Source organism: Myripristis murdjan, chromosome 1 (assembly GCF_902150065.1).
Source record: "Myripristis murdjan chromosome 1, fMyrMur1.1, whole genome shotgun sequence".
Classification (NCBI taxonomy): domain Eukaryota; kingdom Metazoa; phylum Chordata; class Actinopteri; order Holocentriformes; family Holocentridae; genus Myripristis; species Myripristis murdjan.
Window position 1 is genome coordinate 10,476,944 of NC_043980.1, and position 23,398 is coordinate 10,500,341.

At 42.1% G+C, this 23,398-nt stretch overlaps 1 protein-coding gene across 3 annotated transcripts in view; it reads right to left on the reverse strand.

The window, feature by feature from the left end:
• The window catches only part of mtus1b (microtubule associated tumor suppressor 1b), a 113,291-nt gene that overhangs the window by 4,647 nt on the left and 85,246 nt on the right, over positions 1-23,398 (reverse strand). For all 3 annotated transcript variants that reach the window (XM_030052971.1, XM_030052954.1, XM_030052962.1), the window contains 7 exons: positions 22,229-22,591; positions 12,079-12,145; positions 3,976-4,099; positions 3,518-3,608; positions 2,021-2,126; positions 1,722-1,795; positions 456-554 (listed from right to left, as the gene is read on the reverse strand). In XM_030052971.1, coding sequence (XP_029908831.1) covers positions 456-554; positions 1,722-1,795; positions 2,021-2,126; positions 3,518-3,608; positions 3,976-4,099; positions 12,079-12,145; positions 22,229-22,591 — 924 coding nt within the window. The remainder of the gene's footprint in view (positions 1-455; positions 555-1,721; positions 1,796-2,020; positions 2,127-3,517; positions 3,609-3,975; positions 4,100-12,078; positions 12,146-22,228; positions 22,592-23,398) is intronic.

Genomic DNA, 23,398 nt, shown 5'->3' on the forward strand with positions numbered 1-23,398 from the left:
CAGGCGCACATACAGTACTACAGTGGGACAAGTATTACCTCAAACAGAGACTGAGGCATAGTTGGTGTGGTAAATGACTGGAATAAAAGAAAAACAAAAGAAAGAAAACAAAAGCAAAACAAAAGTTGACATTTTTTTCACTTTGTAGTTCTAGATTACTCTTCTTCATATCCTTATATTATACATTTTATAGTTGGAGAGGAAAAGAAGAAAAAAGAGAGGAAGGGAATCTAAAGTTAGCACCATCTATCGGCTTCCAGCTCTCTAGACTGTTGGTCAGATGTTGCCGCTCGCTGTTTTTCCTGACAGGTGGGGGTGAAGTCCGGCATGAGGAGGACGGAGGATGATTCATGCCTCCTCCCCGTCTGTTTCTCACGGCCTGTCCGAGTGTGTGTGGGCTCAGGGTGGCAGCAGTGTGTTTGGTAACAAATATCAACAACTCTGATGTTATTTACCAGATTCTTGTCGCTGAGGATCCGTTTCCTCCTCTCCTCCTCAGCTGTCAGCTTCTCGTTCAGCGCCTCCTTCTCCGACGACAGGTCTGCTATTTTCTCCTGGAGGGAGCGGGACAGGGAGGAAACATTCAAGTCAACAACAACAACAACAACAACAAACCCACAATAAAAACAGGAACAGTTGTCATAAATCTCATCAATTTGCAATGAGGATACACCAGAGGATTAATAACAAATAACAAACCAATAACAAATATAGAAAACTCAAAATACCAAAAATAAAAGTACTAATAAAACAAGTAAGATGTGAAAAAGGAAAAAATATAAATAAATAAATAAATAAAACTCCAAACAGTAGATAAAAAGTAAATGAATGGTTAGGAGTGCAAGATAAAATAATAAAATACTAAAAGAGAGGACATGTACAGAAGTGAGTAAAACCAGAAAATAAAAGGCAGGGAATTAAAACGAAAAACTAAAAAATAAAAGAAGAAAAATGAAACAGATAAACCAATGGGGTAAACAGGCTATAACTAAAATTCAATTAAAAGCCAGGCTAAAAAGTTAGGTCTTGAGTTTGCTTTTTAAAAAAGATCAACAAATATAATCTGTCAGAGGGATCGTGAAAGTTTATGATTTTTCTATCTCAGGTTTGTTAGACAGGACACATCACAAGCTTCGTAAATCGAACAGGGGCTGTCAACATTTTTCTCCAGCAAGACTTTTTTTTTTTTTTTTTTTTTTTTGGAGCTAAAACAGATTTTATGGTAATACGGTAAAGTGCATTCAAATGGAGGATAGTTTGGTCACATTTTTGGAGGGTCTTTTTGGCTCCCAGCATCACATTCTGACATGCTCGACAAAATCTTTCTATTCATAAGAAAGAGAAGTTAAATCAAATTGCAGGGAATCTTGAGGAGTGGTATCACGACACAGCCAACAGATTCCACCTAAATCGCCCAGAATAATTTGGGGACTCATTTTAATTTTCCTACAACCCCAACTGCGACAAAAAAAGTAAAAATTAAGATAAGAGCATCTGGCAAACGGCTGAAAAGCAAATACATGCAGCTGCTGTTTCAAAAGCAGGCCTACATCGTTAAAACCCACTGTATTAAGTAGTTTTACTGTTTTTATGTGGTGCTAGGACCGCTGGGTTTTGAATCATTTTGTGAGAATGATCACATTTTTCATGCTTTTTATTAAAAGCTGTACATCAGCCTTTGAAACCTGCTGTTTATGTTTGAATATAGAAAAGTCCCTTACAGAAAGAGAGGCTTCAGTCTCCCTCAGCGTTTTCTCCAGGTTCTCCAGGTCTGTCTGCTGGGTGCTCTTCAGCTCTGGATCAACACACACACACACACACACACACACGAAGACAAGTAATTAGCATCAAGAATGAAAATTAAGAAATTAACTTTGATAATGTTATCTTTAGCTTTGATTTACTTTTATTTCACTAAAGTTCATTTCCAAACTGCCATCAAATCTGAAAACAGTTCAAAGTATAAGCGCTGTAAATCATGCAGATATGGAATATGGAAATATCACTTTCTTTAACATACCCTGTACTGAAGTCTCATACTGCTGTTTGAGCGCCTCCATCCTCTGGCTGTGACTCACTTCCTGGTTCTTCCTCTCTGCTTCCTGTCGGCTCCTCAGCTCCTCCACCTGCAGACCACAGACACACACCAGGCGCGTTGGTACAGTTTCATCACTACCGATGCTCGACTGTAACTACTCGAGCTGCCTCGAAAGGTGAAGAAGGCCCAGAGTCAAGGCTTTGTTTTTCATTTTTGATGCGTTTCATGTGGCTCGCTGCATCAGGTCTTGGTAAACCTCTCTGACAGAAATGACCTAGTTCATCTCAGTTCCAGCTCCTCCTGCATCAGGAAGTGGGTTGAATATCTGAAAAAAGTGTCTTGTGAGTGGACCTGCATGGAGTGCCGTCTCTTAATCCCATCAAAGATTCATGCAGCCGAACAGCAATCTGCACTCAAAGCTTCCAGCTCACATCTCACCAACTTTTTTTTTTTTTCCATGGTTTTTAAAACAACACACAAGGATCTGCTGTGTCCAAAAACCTCCCTTTGGATGTAATTTCCATTGTGACTGCAGTGCAGCTTCTTTGCTCAAGATTAGGGAGGCAGGACACAGCAAAGAAAAACTGTAGCACAGGTATGATTATACTGATAAAAGGTACACTTTGTATTTCAAAGCCTGCACATGCATGCGAATGCATCTCTATAAAATGTCTTGATCTTTGTGCTACTGTGGTGTTGGACTGCAGCAGCAGAGACGTAACCAGAAGTGTGGCCGTAAATCTCTGGTAGAATTTTTTTATGAGCAGCTGGGTGCTGTGTGCTAATGCTAATGAGAGCGAATTACTCTGTGTGTGTGTGTGTGTGTGTGTGAGACAGAGAAAGCGAGCGCAGGTTATGAGATCAGAGGGCCACTAAATCACAGCTTTATGAGTCGCTCCATGGCATCACCGACCTCCCCTGAACCAATCAGAGCTCAGCCTGAGGAGGGCGGGGCGTCGTCTCTGGAGGCGCCGCCGCCATGTTCAGCACTGAACTCAGAGAGGCTGATTAGATAGCCTGTTTAGATTCCTGCCAGCGTCTTTGGCTGATGTGTTTCAATGATCTCAGACCGAGCGGCTGACATGCAGAGAGCCAACGAGTGACGAAGATGAAAAGTCGAGCCAGCTCCTTCTTTTACCGTCCACGCGAGTTCCTTTCTAAAATAACAATGAAAGTTCTCAGATTTCAGTGTATAGCGGCACACGACTGCATAATTAGATCCATGTATTACACCATGTCGCATGGCACTGTGTACGCCGATGTTGTTGTTGCTGCCGTTCATGTTCAACTATGTAATTAGTTCATAATAAAAGAACACCATTTTACGAGAAGGACGTAGGAGGGAAAAAATGTAACAAGACTAACGGGCAACAACTTGCTAAATGCACATCAAGAGTGACTGGAGTAATGTGAACAGGGCATGACATTTGATAAAATGTGTGTATGCACGTGTGTGTGTGTGTGTGTGTGTGTTGTGACCTGTTGTTCCATCAGCATCCGACATTTGTCAGCCTCTTCTTGGTACGTCTGGTGGACTTTGTCCCACTCTGTTTGGTAAAAACTCCTCAATCTGAGACAAAACAGACAAAACATTCATTCAATTACAGCCACAGTTTATATTAAAATATAATAAAACGGAATCAATACAGGCTTTCATTCCCCAACCCTCCACTATCTGTAGTTTTTCATGTTTAGAGTTTATAATATGCCATATCAAAGTATCTGTTGTTGTAATTCTAATGTACATCCTCACCTCTTGTAAATCCATGAAATAAAATGTTACATCAAATAAATAATAATAAAATAAAAATGTTTACATCAAAAGTGAGGTGACACTGACGAACAGTGTTTCATACAAGTGAGAAAGAAAAATCTCATCCCCCAGGTGGAGGATGTATGTAGCTCAAAGGCACGTCAGCAGAGGTGAGTGTCTTTACCTGTCCTCCAGCTGCACCAGCTCCTCCTGGTGTTGCTCCTGCAGCCTCTTTAATGCCTCCTCCAAATTGACACGAACCTCCTCCTTCTCCTTCTGCAGACGCTCACAGCACTGAGACGACGAGACTGGGCGGACAGGAAGAGAGAAAATATTATTTTTTTGTACTTTATATTAGTCAGTGGTTCATTAGTTGCAGTATCATTAGTTTCAAATGAAATATTAGCGAAATTAAACTGAGCTTTTTTCTTTTTTTTTTTTTTTTGCTGGGGACCCCTGGAACCCTGTAAAAGGTCCCCTGGAAGTCCCTGGACTCCAGGTTGAGAAACATGGCAACAGTTTGACAAAGTCGAAGTCAAGTCAATCAAGAGCAAATTCCCTCTTATGATTATAGCCTTGAAAAAAAAAAAAAAAAAACTAAGCTTCTTTAACATTTTAGCCGCAAGAAAAATGAGTCAGTCTCATGATGAATAGCACTCATAAAACATAATACTACTACTGTTGTCATGTGGAAACCCACCAGAAGTAGGTCTGTGACCCATTTTGGTTTCATGACCCACAGTTTTAAGAAACCAGGCTTTAGTGAATCTCTTAACACATTCCTGCTGGCCTGATCCCTAATCCAAAACACTAATACACAAGCAGGCCAAGCCATGGAAATCTAAAGCCTGCTCTTACAAGCACATGGCTACAAAGAGCAATGTTTTATACTGAAGCACTGCAAAAAAAAAAAAAAAAGTCCATCTGAGTTAATTTAATGTCATTTTGAGTCTTAACAGTGAAAAAGTATCTGTGATAATTTCATGCGTCTGAGGGAAATGAGCATCTTACAAGAGCCTTCAGGTTTTCTTGATATTAATGATGATGATGGTCCATGTCATTTGAAAATATTCTCAATGTGTTTCATGAAACAGCACTGGAAAATTTAACCCCCCCCCCCCTTTTTTTTTTTTTTTTTTTTTTTTTTTTTTTAAAGATCTATCACCAGTCTAAATATATGGTTGAGATGAATTTTTTTGCTGGGTGGGACTGTTGGAAAGCTCAACTCTGTGGAAGAGATAGAGGAGTGAAGAATTTGGGAATCGGCCACTTGTTACACAACATGTCAGTAAAAAAAAAAACAAAAAAAAAAAAACAATGTGTTAGCGTTTGGATGCAGATCTTGCCCTGATTCGGTTTAAAACGCTTGACAGTGTGAGATCCGGCGCACGCACGGCAATACAGTTGAGCTCACATGATATTCTGTCAATAGGAAGGACAAGAGGGCAAATTATGTTAAGATAGGACATGCCTGGAGGAGTCGCGGTTTCAACAGGTAATGAACAGCAGATTTTATGTGTGTGTGTGTGTGTGTGTACATTTGTGTCCTTCAGCATTCCCTGACAACCACATTCCAGTTTAATTACCCAAATGGCAGACGTGCGTTCCAACCCTAAAACATCTGCAAGTCAGCTCGGAGGTATGCAGCGGCGTTCACTCCTCTCATGACTAATTTCTCCTCCTACAAGCACACGCATGCTTCTCTTTCTTTCTCCCTGCCAATCATCACATGCCGTACTGATTTAGGAAATCTGTGAATGTGAAATATCTGGGAACAAATCCACATGAGCAATAAAACAATTACGGATAATCTTTGGATTCACTGCTTATTAGTTACAGGTTGATACTTAAAAAAAAAAAAAAAAAAAAAACTGAAAGCGAAACTACTTATAATCATGTTTCTAACCCAAACTTTGAATACATTACATTTTTGGGATACTGACCTGCAAGTCAGATTTACTTGATAACTGATGACAAAAACCATCAAAATCATCTATATATATATATTACACTACGCCGAATGATATCAGGTCACCAGCATTATTATTAGTAAAGGAAGAGGACTGGCTTTTTAGTGGAAAGATTGTGGCTTTTATTTTACAGTCTAGCCTGGAGATTCATAACATTTTAAATTAAATATCATGAATTTAATAGAGCTAATGGAGCCAGTTTTATTTTTGCTACTAATTCAGGTGAACAACCACATGCCTATCACATATTTCGTGCAAATTCTACCAGTCCCCTACACAAAAACGCCAGATTTATGTGTTTTACGTATCATTTGGCTGCGTCAAGTTCTCATTTTCTCATTTTTGATACCGTCCTACAACAGTCCTCCAGAAAACTTCATGTGCTCCTCATGCAATACACTTGGTGAACAAATGTGATTACCATAATACCGTACCACAATATCACTTTATAGTAACAAGTGGCTGTAGTGACAGCTGTCATTTCCATCTGAGCGCACTCTGGCATCAGTGTGACTGCACGGAGACACAAGGCCGACAGCTGTGGCCAGCTTAGACACAAGCCTGCCCTTTATTATAGAGCACATATCATAAACTCTATGTCTATGTGTGTGTGTGTGTATGCGAAAGTGTGAAAGTGTGCGACAGCAGGTGGTAGCGTGGAATGATGACATCATTTCAGGAGCGAGCCCCCTCTCCTCCTCAGTAACCTAAATAAAATGTCCGCTGACAGGGAGGTCTTTTATGGTGCCATGAGGGAACAAAGAGGACAAACCAACTCCACGTTCAGGCAGAAAGCAAAAGTAAATTTAGAGAAGACGTATAATGTATGCGGCTATTTGTGGATGACACATGCGCAGGGAGTGTCCGCAGCCGAGTGTGAAGCGACGGGGATGAAGGTCAGCACCTCCAAGTCTGAGGCCGTGGGTCTGTCCGGGGGAAAGTTCCTAGTTCAGATATCTCAAGGTCTTGTTCATGAGAGAGGGTAGAGTGGAATGGGAATCGACAAATGAATCTGGGTTTGTTTGTTTATAATCATGAGACTCTCAGCACCCATTGGCCCACTCGATGAGCGACACTGTCTATCAGTGGCTCTAAATTTAGACTATTAGTTGTAGACAGCAGGCTAATTTATTAGAACTGGTCCTCTTGACTCCGCCGGGAATGAAACTCCTCTGCTCTTGTCTCTCAAGGGGGAATAAAGGGGAAAATGTTGTTTGTGGTGAAATCATTGTCTAGCAGACAAATTCATTAAAGCCTATTTTTACTTTTCTGTTAGTCACAAAGCTGCTTTTCCCTCAGACTTCATGAGGCGAAGGTTCAGGCTCGGCATGAAACTGAGTTAAGCTCTGGTTAGGACATCTAATCAGGATGCCTCCCAGGTGCCTCCCTGAGGTGATGTTCTGGGCAGAGCTCGCAGACAGGAGACGCAGGGAAAGGGGGGGAGGACATATCCCAGCTGGCCTGGTGGGAACACTGTGTGGTCCCACAGGAGGAGCTGGCAGATGGGTGGATGGATGGACTAATTGCATGGTCAATGGACCGAGACAGCTGGAGCAAGAAGGAAGCAACTTTGCTCTGGGCGGCACGGAGCAGTCAGCGAGATTCACCAGATGTGGTGAAGTGAGAGTGAGCCAGCCTCAAGCAGGCCTGTAATTCTCTCTCCCCACTTTGTGCTGACAGCGCGAAAAATGTCATTCACGTATTTGTGACCAGCAAGAGTGGCCGATGACATCTGATCGAAAAGTTTAGAAAAGATTTGGGACTTTGGGGGTTGTCTGAGTGTGATCATGACATGATTTTGCCAATTTTTCAAGTGATAAAACCGATACAAGCGCCTCCTGTCTGAACCTAAGATGAGAATCTAACGAGCCAAACTCACATCCACATCATGTAGCTTTACTTTTGGCTGGTCAGGGTTCAGTTTACCTTCCGCTTGTCACAAGTCAGGGCAACTTGTTGACAGGGCAAAATAAAAGTCAAACCAATAAAAAGGTCAAAGGTGACACCCCACCCACCACATGTTTAGGTTTACAGTGCCTCAGGAAACACCGGCCTCTTACATAAGCACAGAGCGATCATGTAAGAAGTGACTTTAACCTGTTGAGGCAAACAGTTTAGTTTCAATCAGTGTATTTAACCCGACTGTGTTCCCTTTAATCTACTTAAAGTAAGCATTTTCCAAATTTCACAGATCACTACTTTAATAAAATCAGTTGTTTTTGCTTTTGCAGAAAAGCGGTACTTTGTTTTTTTCCCCTCAAGATGCTCTCCTCAAATGACTCTTACATCTGTTTAATGCTATTTATAACAGTGTGTGCTGTGTATTTCATGCCATCCATACCACATGGGCAGAAATGCTGCTCTAACCTGTTTATAATGGTTCAGCTTCTAGACTCGCACAGAAAGTCTCCCCTGGAAAACTATTAACACACAATAACACATTATTATTTGATGGAAAAGAAACTTGCTTGTCCTGCTCAGAGTTTGACTTAGAAGGTATGCAGGTTTAATAGGCAGAGGGGTGTGTGTGTGTGTGTGTGTGTGTGTGTGTGTGTGTGTGTGTGTGTGTGTGGTGACAGCAGGGATCTATACATCACTCACATTCCTCAGTCCTGTGTGCAAAGAGATGAGCCAAAGGTCAAACACACAGTAAAAGAAAAGATTATAGTGGCTGCTGCTGAATATGATGGAGGGAGGGAAAGTGGAGAGAGAGAGAGAGAGAGAGAGAGAGAGAGAGAGAGAGAGAGAGAGGAAATGGAATAATTCTGAACAGAAAAATGCTTTCAGAGGGCTTCTCCTCTACTGTGAGTGTGTGTGTGTGTGTGTGTGTGTATGTGTGTGTGTGTGTGTGTGTGTGTGTGTGTCATTTAGTGTGTTAGACAGTGCTGTGTTTATACAGTCGTGGGGTCGAGGATATCTGCCATATGCTGCAGTGTTGCAGTGCAAGCTTGGACCTATTGATGTTTGTCTCTGCGTGTGTGTGTGTGTGTGTGTGTGTGTGTGTGTGTGTGTGTGTGTGTGTGTGTGTGTGTGTGTACACTTGGGCATGTGGAGTGGAGAGAGGCTTGTGAGTGCATATATAGAAGCCAAACAAAAGATGCCATTCAGAGTGGATGTGTGTGTGTGTGTGTGTGTGTGTGTGTGTGTGTGTGTGTGTGTGTGTGTGTGTGTGTGTACCCATGTCTGCACACATATACACTTCATCTCATGAGTGTGTGTGTGTGTGTGTGTGATCTGTTATGAGGCTGCTGTATCAGCCCAGCCACCTGCCGAGGCTGGCAGAGCTGCTGTTGTCACGACACACACTCCCAACAACTGGCCACACACACACACACACACACACACACACACACACACACACACACACACACACACACACACACACTATATTGCTCAGAATAGATCATTTATGAAATAACACTGCTTGCAGCTTCACTTTGGACTCTGGAAACCTTTGATGGCCATTTATCGTTATTTTAAATATTTTATCCATGAAATGATCAGCCAGTTAATTGAACAAATCATCAACAGATCGATCGAGAGATTAACCGAAAAAGAAAACAACCATTAGCTGCAGGCCTAATGGCTACAGCATATTAATGCTGCATGATGCATGGAGGCTAATGCAGCACTGGCTTTGCTGTGATGACACTGGTTGGTATAAACTGTAAACGTGTGATTCTCTACATGTTTTCATGCCACAAACCCCCGAGTCGGCACAAACACAAAGCAGGGACCCTCTGGTGCTGAGATTTAATCCGGGGGATCCCGACTGGAGGATTTAAGTTGTTGCTGATTTGGTATTGAGTTGCAGACAGCCAACTCTCTACATGAGGAGATAAAAGTGGGGAGATTTGAAGCTATTAGAAACGTCGCTATTACACAATTTGTAATTAGGATAATTGCTAGGGGGATTAAATCGCTTAATAAAATTAAAGTCTTCCTCGCCTGCTGGGGGCTTGTGGATCCCACTTACAGAAGCGCTGGTATCAAATATAACTGCATGGTATGTAGTCTGTGCTCTCACTTGCTCCTGCCTCTCATAACTACTGTATCCTCCCTCCTTACCCAGTAAACACGCTGTGTGTGTGTGTGTGTGTGTGTGTGTGTGTGTGTGTGTGACCATCAGGATTAGAGCCGTGCACTCTCACTGACAGTTAAATGGCGGGCTGCCAGACACTGCATAACTGTTGTGTAACACACCTCAAAGAGGAACAAAAACACTTTTCTGAACTATTCCTTGTTGTGCCAGCTGACAGCTTGTGTTCTGTGGACGGATCATCTATTGTTGTGTCAATGTTGCTCATCAGATAATCCTGAACCACGCAGGTTATTCTGTCTTTTGACTTCACTCGAGGGGATTCTGAAGGTCAGTGGTCGAGTGACAGATGTGAAGCGTCTGTTCTGTCCATCTTAAGCAGAAACGCAGCATTATTAATACCGACTGGTGGATCTTAAAGGTACACTACTCACAAAAAGTTAGGGATATTTGGCTTTTGGGTGAAATTTATGGAAAATATAAAAAGTTCACGCTACAGTGATATTATATCATGAAAGTAGGGCATTTAAGTAGAAGCATACACTGGTGATTTCCTCATCTCAAACAATTTCTTGAAACAAAAGCCAACAACAGTGGTGGATATACCACAACAAAAAATGTCAGTGTCAATAACTTGTCATGTGCCCTTGAGCATCAATTACAGCTTGACAACGACGTCTCATGCTGTTCACAAGTCGACTTATTGTCTGCTGAGGCATGGCATCCCACTCTTCTTGAAGGGCGGCCCTCAGGACATTGAGGTTCTGGGGTACAGAGCTCTGAGCCTCTACACGGCGACTCAGCTGATCCCATAGGTTTTCTATGGGATTCAGGTCTGAGAAAGTGCAGGCCACTCCATTTGAGGTACCCCAGTCTCCAGCAGCCGTTCCCTAATGATACGACCTCGATGAGCTGGAGCATCAAAGACCTGATGTGAATTTTGCTGTTAAGCTCCTTGTTAGAGAACAGCAACTTGTGCAAAAAGTACTGAAACATTGAACAGTTGGACATGTGCATTCAAAAGTTTACAGAAGGTCACATTAAGTTCACCTGGAAAGGTTGTAATGCATTTTAGGTTCATCGTGAAATTTCACCCAAAAGCTGAATATCCCTAACTTTTTGTGAGTAGTGTATATTAAACATCAAAACAGACGAGTCATAACAGCTTCCTGATGATGAAAAGAAGCTCATCAAAGACATTCATCGGAAATCTAGTCTTAAAAGAGTACTCCAATGTTTTGGGCAAAACACGCCTTTTCCAAGTTACCCAGACTGAGACAAGTTCAGTGGTTTGGTTCCTATTTTTAGCATTTCATGTTAGCTTAGCATAAAGACTGGAAACCTATGGGAATTGTTAGCGTGGATCCATCAAAGTGAAAAAAAAAAAATAGACCTTACAGCAACTTGGAGGCTGTCTTGTTTACTCAATGCTTCATGTGTATTTGCAAAACACGCCTGACAGACGATCAAGGATTTCAAGGATTCAAGGATTTATGCTAAGCGAACACGAAACGCTCCCCCATAGGGAACCAAACCACCGAACAGCTTGTTTCAGTCTGGCTAAGTCAGAAAAAGCGTACTGGGCCCAAAATGTTGGAGTATTCCTTTAAGACTCCATTTACATGACAAACTCCTCCTTCGCTTGCCGTCACCAAGAAGCTGTTGTGACTCGTCTTCGTCGACCCCCACCTGTTTTAAAGACCTGTGTTTTTTTTTAATTTAGCGTGTGTTCACGCTCGAAGAACAACACCCTCTTCCGAATCTGCGTCATTAAGCAATCTGGCAGAAATCCCTCCAAATCCAAGCCGGCAGCACACGGCGTGAAATGCAGCGTAGAGACCGATCTCGTCAGCGATGCTCTTGTCTCCTTCACGGTGATGCGTTACTAAGGTCTTTAAATGAATTTTACCGATGAGTCACTGATGTTAAAATTATACCTGCAGCGCCTTGTAAGGATGCCGCAGATGTCATTTACATGCAAAGCCGCAGAAAAGCACAAATGTACATACACACACAGACACACACGCACACACACTTTGACATGTCATGACCTGTGCTGTAGGCTTTCCTTGCCTTGGGCTGTGAGAATGGAGCACAGCTGCACAACAACAACACAACAGCACCCGGAGAATGTGTTTTGAATGGCAGTTGACCCGTCCCTGATAAGTCTCATTATGCATGTGTCGTATGCAAAAGGGAGAAAGGGAAAGAGTGTGTGTGTGTGTGTGTGTGTGTGTGTGTATGAAAATACTGCTGGTGCTTCTAAAGCGTCTCTCACCCAGCTCTTCTCTGAGATTTGCCAGCTCCAGCGACAGCTCCTTCTTCTGCTTCAAGGCGTCCTCGCGCTGCAGAGAGAGAGATTTGGGAGAAAAGTTTCAGTAAGTCACACTCAGGAGCAGGAGACAGCTGAGGGAAACGCAACGGGGAAGTTATTATAAAAGGCCGGCTGTTGTACGAGAAGCGGGCTCATGAGCAGGAATGCAACACGGCAGGAAGAGGAGCTGGTGATTCCCTGATGATTAGAGTGTGAATGGAGCTCACTGGTCACTGGGCTGAGTGTCAGTGTTACAAAAGCCCGAGGCCTGTACTGTCACAGCAGCGGGGGAGGAATGTCTGAACGTCTGAACGAGTGCAAAACAGGTTGCTGCTCCCTGCGCCGCTGCAATTTCAAAACATTTGACATAGTTTCACTTTTCAAAATACGATTTCCACACTAAAGCGAGAAAGAAAGCGAGTTCTCCCTCTTCTGTGCTGCATTTCTCCCCGTTTGTTTATTTAACCTGCTGCAACCTAGTGAATCTCCAGACACCTTTGCTGTTTTATTTTTAAGGGTTGACACTGTAGCGTAGCAGCTCATGTGTGTTTTATTGTTCTCTTAATCCTTTTAACATTTCATTGATCCTTTAATCTTTCTTCTTTCTCCTCTGTAGCACTTTGAGATTGTTAAATGTAAAGTGTGTGACAAATAAAATTATTATTATTATTATTATTATTATTATTATTACATTTTTTTCTTAAAAATGCCATGGCAGCTATGCTCAGAATATTTCTCTGTGACACGACTAGATTCACTTTTGACTAATTAGCTGCAGAATAACAAAAATACAACAACAAACCGCAAAACAGCAGGCAAAAACAATGTGAACTGCCAATCCAGGGTTTTAAATTTCTTGATTTTAAGGTTTTAAATTTCTTGATTTTAAGGTTTTGGTGATTTACACAGATCATTGTCGTTCCCCTAGAAGGTGTGTAAGTGTGAAATGAGGTTTAAAAACAGAGGAAATGTTTAATCACGTGTGTAAGTGGGCAGAAAAATCAGTATTTTCCCATTCCTTTGCACACTTTTTGGTGAAATTTTTGAAACTTAACAAGATGTGGAAATGACCAAACTCCTTCAGTACATTCCTGGGCGCTGCAGATCCGTGCATCGGCCCCGTGAAGACGCTCGCTAAAGGCTCCGACTGTAAGACGGGCTCACCCCTAACCCTAAACCTGAAATATCACATCTCTGCAAACCAGCATCCAGCAGCCTAACTGGAACACATTGTTATGTTAAACGAATACAGTCACTTGTTTTAAAGGCAAGCCTAGAGACAGTAAAACACACACACACACGCAAACACAAACACACTTAAGAAAACCCTACTGCATATCTCCTATTCATCTCTCTGCCACACACTCACACTGTGAAGGTGACTGTATCAGACATGAATCCTGTCACTACGTCACACTTTTCACATTAATCATCACACACACAACTACTGTCTCACTGTCTGTCTATACTACAAGGTTACACCCTGGAACACACACACACACACACACACACACACACACACACACACACACACACACACAGTCATAAATACGTGGACTAACAATTTGATTTGCGCCCAGCTGTACTTTGAAACAGAAAAGACTCCAATCCTATAGATCCACATTTGAATGAGTTACCAGAGCGCGCGCACACACACACACACACACACACACACACACACACACACACACACACAATACTAGTGTCTTAACAGCAGGAATAGTGGAATGTACAACGGAAAACAAGTGCTTGAACTCTCCCTTTCTCGTTTTCAAAGACACACAGAAACACTGACACACACACACACACACACACTCACACAGAGTCATAAAGCCCATCTGTTGTTTGAGGGGTCAGTAAGTGAAAGAGCAGACAGAGGAGAGGACACAAAGAGCGAGAAAAGGGAAATAGAAAAAAAAAAGGAACAAAGGCATTGAAAAACAGAAAATAAAGACAAAAAGAAATACAGCCTCGTGACAACGGCCAAATATTTCTGTCAGCCGGGGCGTCCCACGCCGGAGAAATATGGGAGAGAAGCGGAGCGCTATTTTAAACAAGAGCGAGAGGACGAGGGAAAAAAACTGAGTTGTAAAAAAAAAACCGGAGCGATAAGGAGAGAGAGAGAGAGAGATAATGAGGAAAAAAAAAAACACATGAAAGAGCTCGGGGTTGTCAGTGAGCGCTGAACGTTAAATCATGTACAAAAAGTTTTCCGTGACCTTACATAACTGAGTAGGAGTGTTTCCATAACCTAAAAAAAGGTTTTGTGAAGCAGCACACAGAGCAGCCGCTGAATACCGAACACGAAACAAGTCAGAAAATGTATTCCTGTAGAAAATCTCTGATATTCCCTTTTTACATGTCATGATATTCTAGGAATTACACAATCTGTCGTTTTACTGAGTGACAAAGAAACAACATGGATAAAGAGAAACGTTTGTCAAGAGAAAGAAAGGGGAGAGCAGCAGGTTAGTAGAAAGAGAGAAACCAGACAAATGTTAGAAAGGCGACAGGAAGAGGCAGAGCGGCGGTAGACACACACACACACACACACACACACACACACACACACACACACACACACACCTTGCGTTTCTTCTTGTGGCTCAGAGGAGGGGTCTTGAGGTGGGCTTTGCTGGCCGAGGCGCCCATGCTGGGTAGAACCGACACACACTCTCACTCTCATATGCACACACAAATCACACACACACACACTTAAAACTAAGCCTCCACGCTCTCACATTTAATTCCCTACTTGTCTATTGTCCCTCCATATTCCTTCCAGGATTCACACACACACACACACACACACACACACACAGAGTAAACTGTGTGTTCTCTCTCACTGATTCTCTCCCTCACTCTATCACACACACACCACAAAACACACGCTCTCTCTCTCTCTCTGCCCTCCTCCAGAATGAGACACACGCTCCCTCCCTCACACTGACCGCTCGCTCTCCCACTTCCACTCCTCCCACTCTCTACCTGTGAACCACAGACCTCCCTTATCCTCCCTCCTCCCTCTCTGCGTCTCCTCCTCCTCCTCCTCCTCCCTGTCACTCCTCCCTCCTTCCCTCCTCTGTCAGACGGCCCACATGTTGTATAATGGAATGTGAGGGGCAGAGTTATTTTTTTTATTATCTCCTTCATTTCTTCAGTCTTAATGTCTTTCCACTCGTCCCTTTATAGCTGGAATTTACACACAAAACTTCATTTTCAGTATTTTTTCGTCCTCACTCTCCTTCCATTTAGTTTTTTTTTTTTTTTTGTCATTACAACTACATGCTGCATGGTTAAGCTTTATTCCAACCCACAGAACTTTATTTTGAATTCTGTTGAATTCTATGTTGCAGAAAAACAGGGAAACGTCTACAAAACGATGCACATGTGACTCAGATATTTTCCTATTTGCTGTAAAGGTGCAGCCATAAAACCGTGACATCTTGTTTTTGGATATTTCTTGTTTTTGGTGGATTTCTCTGCCTCTTTCTGCTGTTTTTAAATGTGTTCTGTACGGTGACCTTGAGTGCCAAGAAAGGCGCCTTTAAATAAAATTTATTATTATTATTATTATTATTATTATTATTATTATTATTATTTCACTCAATATAGCCTAAAGTGTGATGTAGCTTCAGTGAAGTTACACAATATGTATGTGCCATTGTTGCAAATATGGGAAAAAAAATGTTTTTTTTCCAACTTTGATTTTCCCTTAAATTTCCCTTAAAGCTTCAAAGTTTAAAGGGTGGATGAAATTAAGCTAAGAGAAACATTATTAAGATGCAGAAGTAAAATATAAAACACAGTGAAAACAAGACTTCACCTGGTGTCAATGAAAGAAATCAAACTGCAGAGGTTAGGCAGCGCATTGTGGCACATTTGGCTGCTATTAGGCCAAAACAAAAATCAGATATGAACATTAGTCAGCGGTGATTTTTGAGTGTTTATTAAGCTGAGACAAACTTCCCAGCGAGATAGTCTTTACCTCTTCAAGGAGCGCTACTGGAAGTTTCACAACATCGGAGAGAAAGAGAAAAATCTGGAACGCATTTTTCAGATTCAGGGTAGCATTTGTCTCTGTCTTTCTGCCTCTCGTTCCTCTCAAACTCCACCGCAAAACCTCGCCTGCTCTCTAAATAGGGAAGTGTCATTTTCAACATAATTCGGTGTGTGTCTACCTCCGGTTCAACACAACATATATTATTTGCAACCGAGAGAGAGAGACAGATAGTGCGTTAAAGAGCCACTATGCAGCGTTCTCTTGATATAGTGTAGCCTTGTTTTCAATTTTAATTATGTGTTGCAGCTGGAGAAGAGAAAAAATGTGGCCATCAGCGACGCATGTGACTTCCTGGTTTGGCTCCAGTTGCCCCAATGTTTGGGAAAGATTGCTGTCAAGAAATCCTCTCTATGACAATTATAAAAAACGGGAAAATGCATATTTCAGGTTATTTATGTTTGGGTTATTTTCTGCTGTTTAATTGTTCATATTTCTATTTTTTCTATATTCTTTGTTTATAGTGTTTATATTGCTTGCTTCTATTACATCTGTTTATAATGTAAATTTGCTTCATATTTTTCTATCCACTTTGCTGCTGTAATGCTGGAAATTTCCCCACTGTGGGACTAATAAAGGAATATCTTATCTTATCTTATCTCTTATAAATAAAACATATCCATTTATCTTAGAACTAAATTTAAACAGTATCATCAAAAGCTAGACCTTAAGCATCAAAAAGCTGCCAAGTTGGTGAATAAAAGTGGCTGGTTGGCTTGTTGACTTGTTGGTTTATCATCCTGATGCCGATGTTGTTGGTAAACAAACTGGCCAGAAAAATGGAAAAACAACATGTAAGCTGGGAATACTGTGCCAGTATCCGCCATGATGCTATGCTGGAAAGGTGAGTGGTGCCTCGTGTAACCGTAAACGGCATCTTTTATTTACGTAGCACCTATAAAAAGCAAAGTTTATAACAAGAGTTAATAAAACTGGATAAAAAGGAAATAGATGGTAAAGCCGCACTTGGCGAGAAATGATCTCTAACATGCTTCTCTCTGAAAGGCTTTTAATTCAAATTCATGAGACACTGGCAGTGACAGATGCAGTGGAGATAACTTCCAGTTTAAGAGTGATGAGAGAGCTGATAACCCCGCCCACCCAAACACTGGCCCCGCCCCCTTTGCCCCATTAGTGGATTGTGTGGTGAGTTTATATTCACCAAACACCTCCGTCTTCAAAATGTACAGGACAGCCGAGATAGCACCGGCATTCATGCTTTAGATAAGAACGTATTATCTCAGATGGGCTCGAGCGCGCACACACACACACACACACACACACACACACACACACACACACACACAGAACCAGAGAGCTCAAGGATTTCAGCTGCAGCTGCTGCATTCCTCAACCCCTCCCTCTCCCTCCATCCATCACTTCCCCTTCACCTCTCCTCTCCCCCGCTCCATCCATCTGATCAATAACTCACTCACAGGAGATCCTCCACCGTGAAGCACCTGTCGTTCTTACAGCATGAAAACACACACACACACACACACACACTCCGTCTTTCACTAGTCACAACTGCACGCTTTCATTCTGCAGTAAAAGGTCACATTAAATGGGGCACTTGGGTAAATGTTTTTCAAGACAAAAGCGTTTTAAGCAGTTCCATATTCAAGGAGCTTGTGCTGGAGAGTTATGTAACGCACACACACACACACACACACATACACATGTGTGCAAGGTTATTATCTCTGAGTGCTGATAACAGGTTACGCTAGAGATAATGGGTTACTTTCCCTCAGAGAGAAAAACGTTGACTGATAACAGCCAGCACACTCAGACACTCAGTAGAGGCAGGTGTGTGTGTGTGTGTGTGTGTGTCTAAGTGAATGCATGTGTACTTAACATTATCTCAAATTCGAATGGTCAAAATTTCTCTACAAGGATACAACACATCTCACTTTTCAATTTTGAGGGTTGTTTGCTTGTCCTCTGTTGATAGTAAAAGGGTCACCTTGTGTGAACATGTGTGTGTGTGTGTGCGCGTGCGTGCATGTGTGTGTGTGTGTGTGTGAGAGAGAGAGAGAGAGAGAGAGATTTTCAATTCTGAGATATTTTGCTTTTATAGTGCAGTTTACAAAAAACTTCTTGCTTTATTATTTTCTCATCAAGTGGTATTTGAGTACATGAACCACAAAATCAGGTGGATATTTTTATTACCTTTTTTTTTTTTTTTAATTAAAAATAGACTAAATTACACAGGCTTTTTGTCCTGTATCTTGCAAATCTTAAAAAAAAAAAAAAAAAAAAAGTAACATAGCTGTAACTCTTATGAAAAAAGCAGAGGAGAGAGTGATGGTCAGCTACATGTGACCACAGTCTTTCATTATATGAAGCATATACAAGAACTTGGTTAAAATTTACTGGAAGCTGCACCAAACAAGCCAAACCTGTACAGTGACACAAACCACTTAAGAGTGTGTGAGTGTGTGTGTAATGACACCTGGGGCCCAAAAAAAACACCTGTGGGCATGCAGGTCTGTGTTCTTGAGTCAAAATCATTATCAGTTCAGTGGAAAGACTCGGTGAGAGAGGGAACAGATTAAACACAGCTGTGGGCAACGGGGAGGAACGCACAAACATGCATGCATAGACACAGGTACACAAAACACACACACACGTGCAGACACACTCACAGTGGAAAGGAAGACCACATTCAGTGCTGAGCTGCACGACGGTCAGTGGAGCACGGCTGACTTTTTTTTGACCCATTTAGTCCTTGGACCGAAAATGTTTCGACCATCTGTGTTGGCTGGGTCGCTGCCCAGACGCCTTCATCAGCTGACCTGTCCGACTCCGAGAGCCCCGCCCAGCACAGGGGAAACCTGCATCCACCTGTCTGTCTGCGTGAGTGTGTCAGTGTGTGTAAGTGTCAGCTTTAATTTTACATAGCATTTCACACTGCACACACAAAATCAGGAGTCTGGTAATCAAAGAGCAAATATTTACCCAGCAGCCTATCCGTGTCCGGGATTCTGTGATCGACACATCCTGGTGCCTGTCTGGACCAATCAAGAACCTCGAACCTCTGATGAAACAGCCCACCGCACAACTACAACCTAATGTCAGCAGCGGGTGTGTGAGAACCCCCTCCCCTCTTGACAAAAGTGGGAAAAGAGGACGGAGTTTAAAGGTTTTTTTTTTTTTTTGCTGTAATATCCTATTTTTCTTCAGACTCCCCATGGAGATCAACAATGTTTGAGCTAACAGTGTCGAAATCAGGCGGCGCAGGGTTCACGTTAAGGACGGACTCACCGAAAGGGGAAATGCGAGAAATGCGTTTTTTCATGGATTCCGTGCATTTTCACTCGCAGAAAACAAAGCGCATAATTGTACCTTTAGGGCTAAAGCGGCTTGCCACTGGGGCATTACACTCTTAGGTGCAGCGTTGAACCCTTGACATCAGGTCTGTCTCCTTGTGGTTTGTACCTTATAGAGTCCAGTCTTATTCCTATTTTATAACTACAATACTGACTGGATAACTGTATTACCTATATTTCATATCCACAAATCTCCAAAACTTTTCATTTCAAGGTACACAACCACAGCCTACAAGTTGAAATCTACCAATCTACCAATTTTTTTTTTTTTACCTAATTTATATATTTATTTAGGTATTTATTTATTTATTCATTCATTGTATTTAGCCTAACAAACACTGTCTCCTGATACTGTACCTTAAACATTCAAAGGAAACTGTACATATAGTGTGTATACCTGTTACTGCATGGGAACATATATGTACCTTTTACTGCTTGGGAACACATATATGTACCTTTTTGGCTCTGAAAAAGGTACATATAATTACCTTGACGTACAATAATTATCCATAGGCAGCACATTTGTGCAGATTGTACTGTGGGGGACAGAAATGGATTCCTATTGTACCCTGTTTTCTGACAGAGTGTATTAAAATAAAATAAAATAAAATAAACACATAAGTAACTAAATTAAAATAAAATATCATGAACAAACAACGCCCCTCACTGAGCTACAGAGCAGCTGAGCCTGAAGTCTGTCACACATGAAGAAGCATGTTGATGAAGCCCATAGAGATGTATAACATACACACACACACACACACACACACCCACAGCATTAAAGGTATATGAGCTTTAAAAAAACAAAACCATCACAGCAGACAACAGGCGCTAGTGGTAAGTTAATCTAATCACAACCAGATAGCTATTACACACACACACACACACACACACACACTTGCTTGCGTTGCTAATAGCTGTGAGGACATCTGGCTGTCTCAAAACATTTTAAGATCGGCTACACACTGCACACACACACACATACACACACACCCATCAGTCCATCAACACATGCGTGTGATAAGGCAGCGGTGCGTATCCGTGGCACCGTGTGTTGTTGTTGTTGTTGTGGTGGTTAATGGAGCTGGGTGTGCACTCAGACAAGCCTCTCCCTGCTGCCGAGATGTTTCCGACTGAAAACAGACATTACTCGTCTCCGCCTCTCCAAGCATCTCCACCGATCTCAGTCAACACCCTAAACAGCAGCACGGCTGTATCACCAACAACGGCTGACTGAAGCTATAATTACAGACGGTGGGTGGTTTGCTCACATTTAGCAAAGAGGGGAAGGATGGTGGCAGATAACTAATCATTTCCCCTTATTTAACCCCTTGAAGCTGCACTGGGTGGGCTCAAACTCTGCACAAGCACCTTACTTGGCAAAAGTGTTATCAGTAGCGCCTGAACAGAGCAGCACTCAGTAAGTGTGTGTTTGTTAGTTAGTTGGCTCATTTACTCCTGTGTCATTTGGTCTTTTTCAAGGCACATCACTTAGTAGAATTACGGTAAGGATGTGGCCCTAAAGGGACGTCCGGTGGTTTAATATGCATTTTTCTCCAAGCACATGAATCACTGGAACACTTGTTATAATTTAAAGGCGGTGGTTCTAGTGGCTCTGATGGGATGCAGCAGATAACACGGCTGCAAAACTTTCTCCATAACACCATGTGTGTGTGAGTGTGTGCTCAGCAGCAACAACTCAACCTCAACCATGGTTTTACCACGGTAAGGAGATTAGAGTTAATTATGGTAACAATGGGTTTCTGGCAGAGAAAAAAACATGGTTTGCAAACCATGGTTATACTATGGTTCAACCACTATTTATCTACACCACTGTTGTATCTCGACTATGGTTTTACTGCTGTGGTGAAAAGAAAAACACGGTTTTATGAACCATGATAATACTATGGTTTAACCTTTGTCTTTCTCCATTTTCACAATCCACACCAGTGAATTACAGTGCTTCATAGTTCATCATGACATATATTCAGTTTTTCCTGCATGGTTTTACATCACATTCAGTTGGTCTTATTAGCTAATTTAGCAAAGTAACCAGTGCTAATGTTAACATGTGACAGGTAGCCACTGCCAATGCAGTTCTTTACTAGATACATTAGCTAGTGCACCAATCAGATGTTTACAAGAGGACAGGGATGATTAGCTGAGCAGATGCTAGATTTTGTATAGTTAGTACATTATCTGCCAATCATAGATATTGTTAACCACGGGCGGTGTAACTCTAAAATGGCCAGAGGGAGGAGGGTGTGTTCATCAACTGGAAGCCCTCCTTTAAAATCATAAAATATTTTCACAGTAACCTCTTGTTGCCATTTCATGCTGCTCACATGCCAAATTCCTTGGCCAAGCTTCACATCTTGAGTTTTGAAATCTTTTTTTTTTTTTAGGTGGGCCAGTGCCATCCCATTTATTCTCCCTGAAAACACCTGCCTGACTGCTGTGAATTTGCACAGTGGTCAATCACACACACATGTGGAGTAAATAGAGCAGCAAGGGTGCAGATTCCTGCATGGTCGTGGCCTGCCTACAGATTCCTCCTGCTGAAAACAGCCATCAAACACCTCAACGGCAGCAACAATATCACCACCAACAGTCAAATCAATAAGAAACTAGAGCCGTCATCTGGATTAATCTAATCTGTCCACCTGGAGACAACATGTAACATCTTCCCACAGTGAGAGGTGGAAAATAAAGCAGGAGTAAATACCTCAGAGAAGACGTGCTGGATGACCGTGGCCAGAGCCTCGACTCTCTTATTCCCCTGGACCAGCAGCCTCCTCAGCTGGTTGATGGCCTGGTTCTTCTTCTCTGCCTGCTCTTTATTCTGGTTCTGCTTAGCCTGGACCGGCCCGCCCGCTGCTGTCGGACTCCCACTAGCGGCCTCCGCAGCGCCGGGCTTGGACCCGTTCTGCAGGCGGGCTCCTGTTTTGGGGCTGGATCGTGACCCGGTTCTTGCCCTGAAGCTGAGGCCGGAGGCTGCGGTGGCTCCCGGTCCGGTGTTGGTGGTGTCAGCGGCTGGCAGTGGGAGAGCTGGCGTCACTGGGCCATTGGCATTCACCAGGTCCGGCACCTACGAGGAGGAAAAACACCATTTAACTTCTTTGTTGAACACCACAATTTAATTTTTAATTTTTTTCTTTCTTCTTTTCTTCTTTCTTTTTCAAATAGGGCTCACCAGTCTGACCCTATAAACACAGAACCATCCTCAGGTAAATATTCCTTCATCGCACTATTATTTATTGTTCTGTTTCTGTATTTTGATGTTCTATAAGTAATATTTTTTTATTCTGATATGTTACTGCTTACTCTTTTCCACTATTTCTCTCTGTGTTATTTTAGTTCACGTGGAATTTCACCACGCTATTAATTAATCACCAATATTAGCCAATAACTTTAACTGTAACTTCACAAAAATGAAAGGTGACGCGCCAAAAAAAAACAAAACAAAAAAAAACCAACAACTCCAAAACGACACTCCAGAAAGAACAGACAAGATATTAGAATGCTTTGTTGATACACCTTATAGCGATCCATTTGTGAAATTCAATGACTTTCTGAGAGAATTTCACAAATACCCTGGCTTCCACTGTCTGGATTGTACCTCTCCAATTTCCATTTTTTTCCGGAAAGACACATTAAACCATGATTTTAGACACTGGTGTATTTAAAATCACTTACTGCTCAAAATCTCTCATTGAGCATGTGTTGTACCTCTAGTTCTGCCAGTCTGTTCCATGATTCTTTAGTAAATATTAGAGAACTGTGTGAAAAGTTTGAGCTGAGGTGTGAAGATTTGTAGGGATTATTTATAGCATTTATCTGTGACATTTCCATCTGTATGTATCTGTATTTTCCATCTGTGAGAGAGACTGACAGA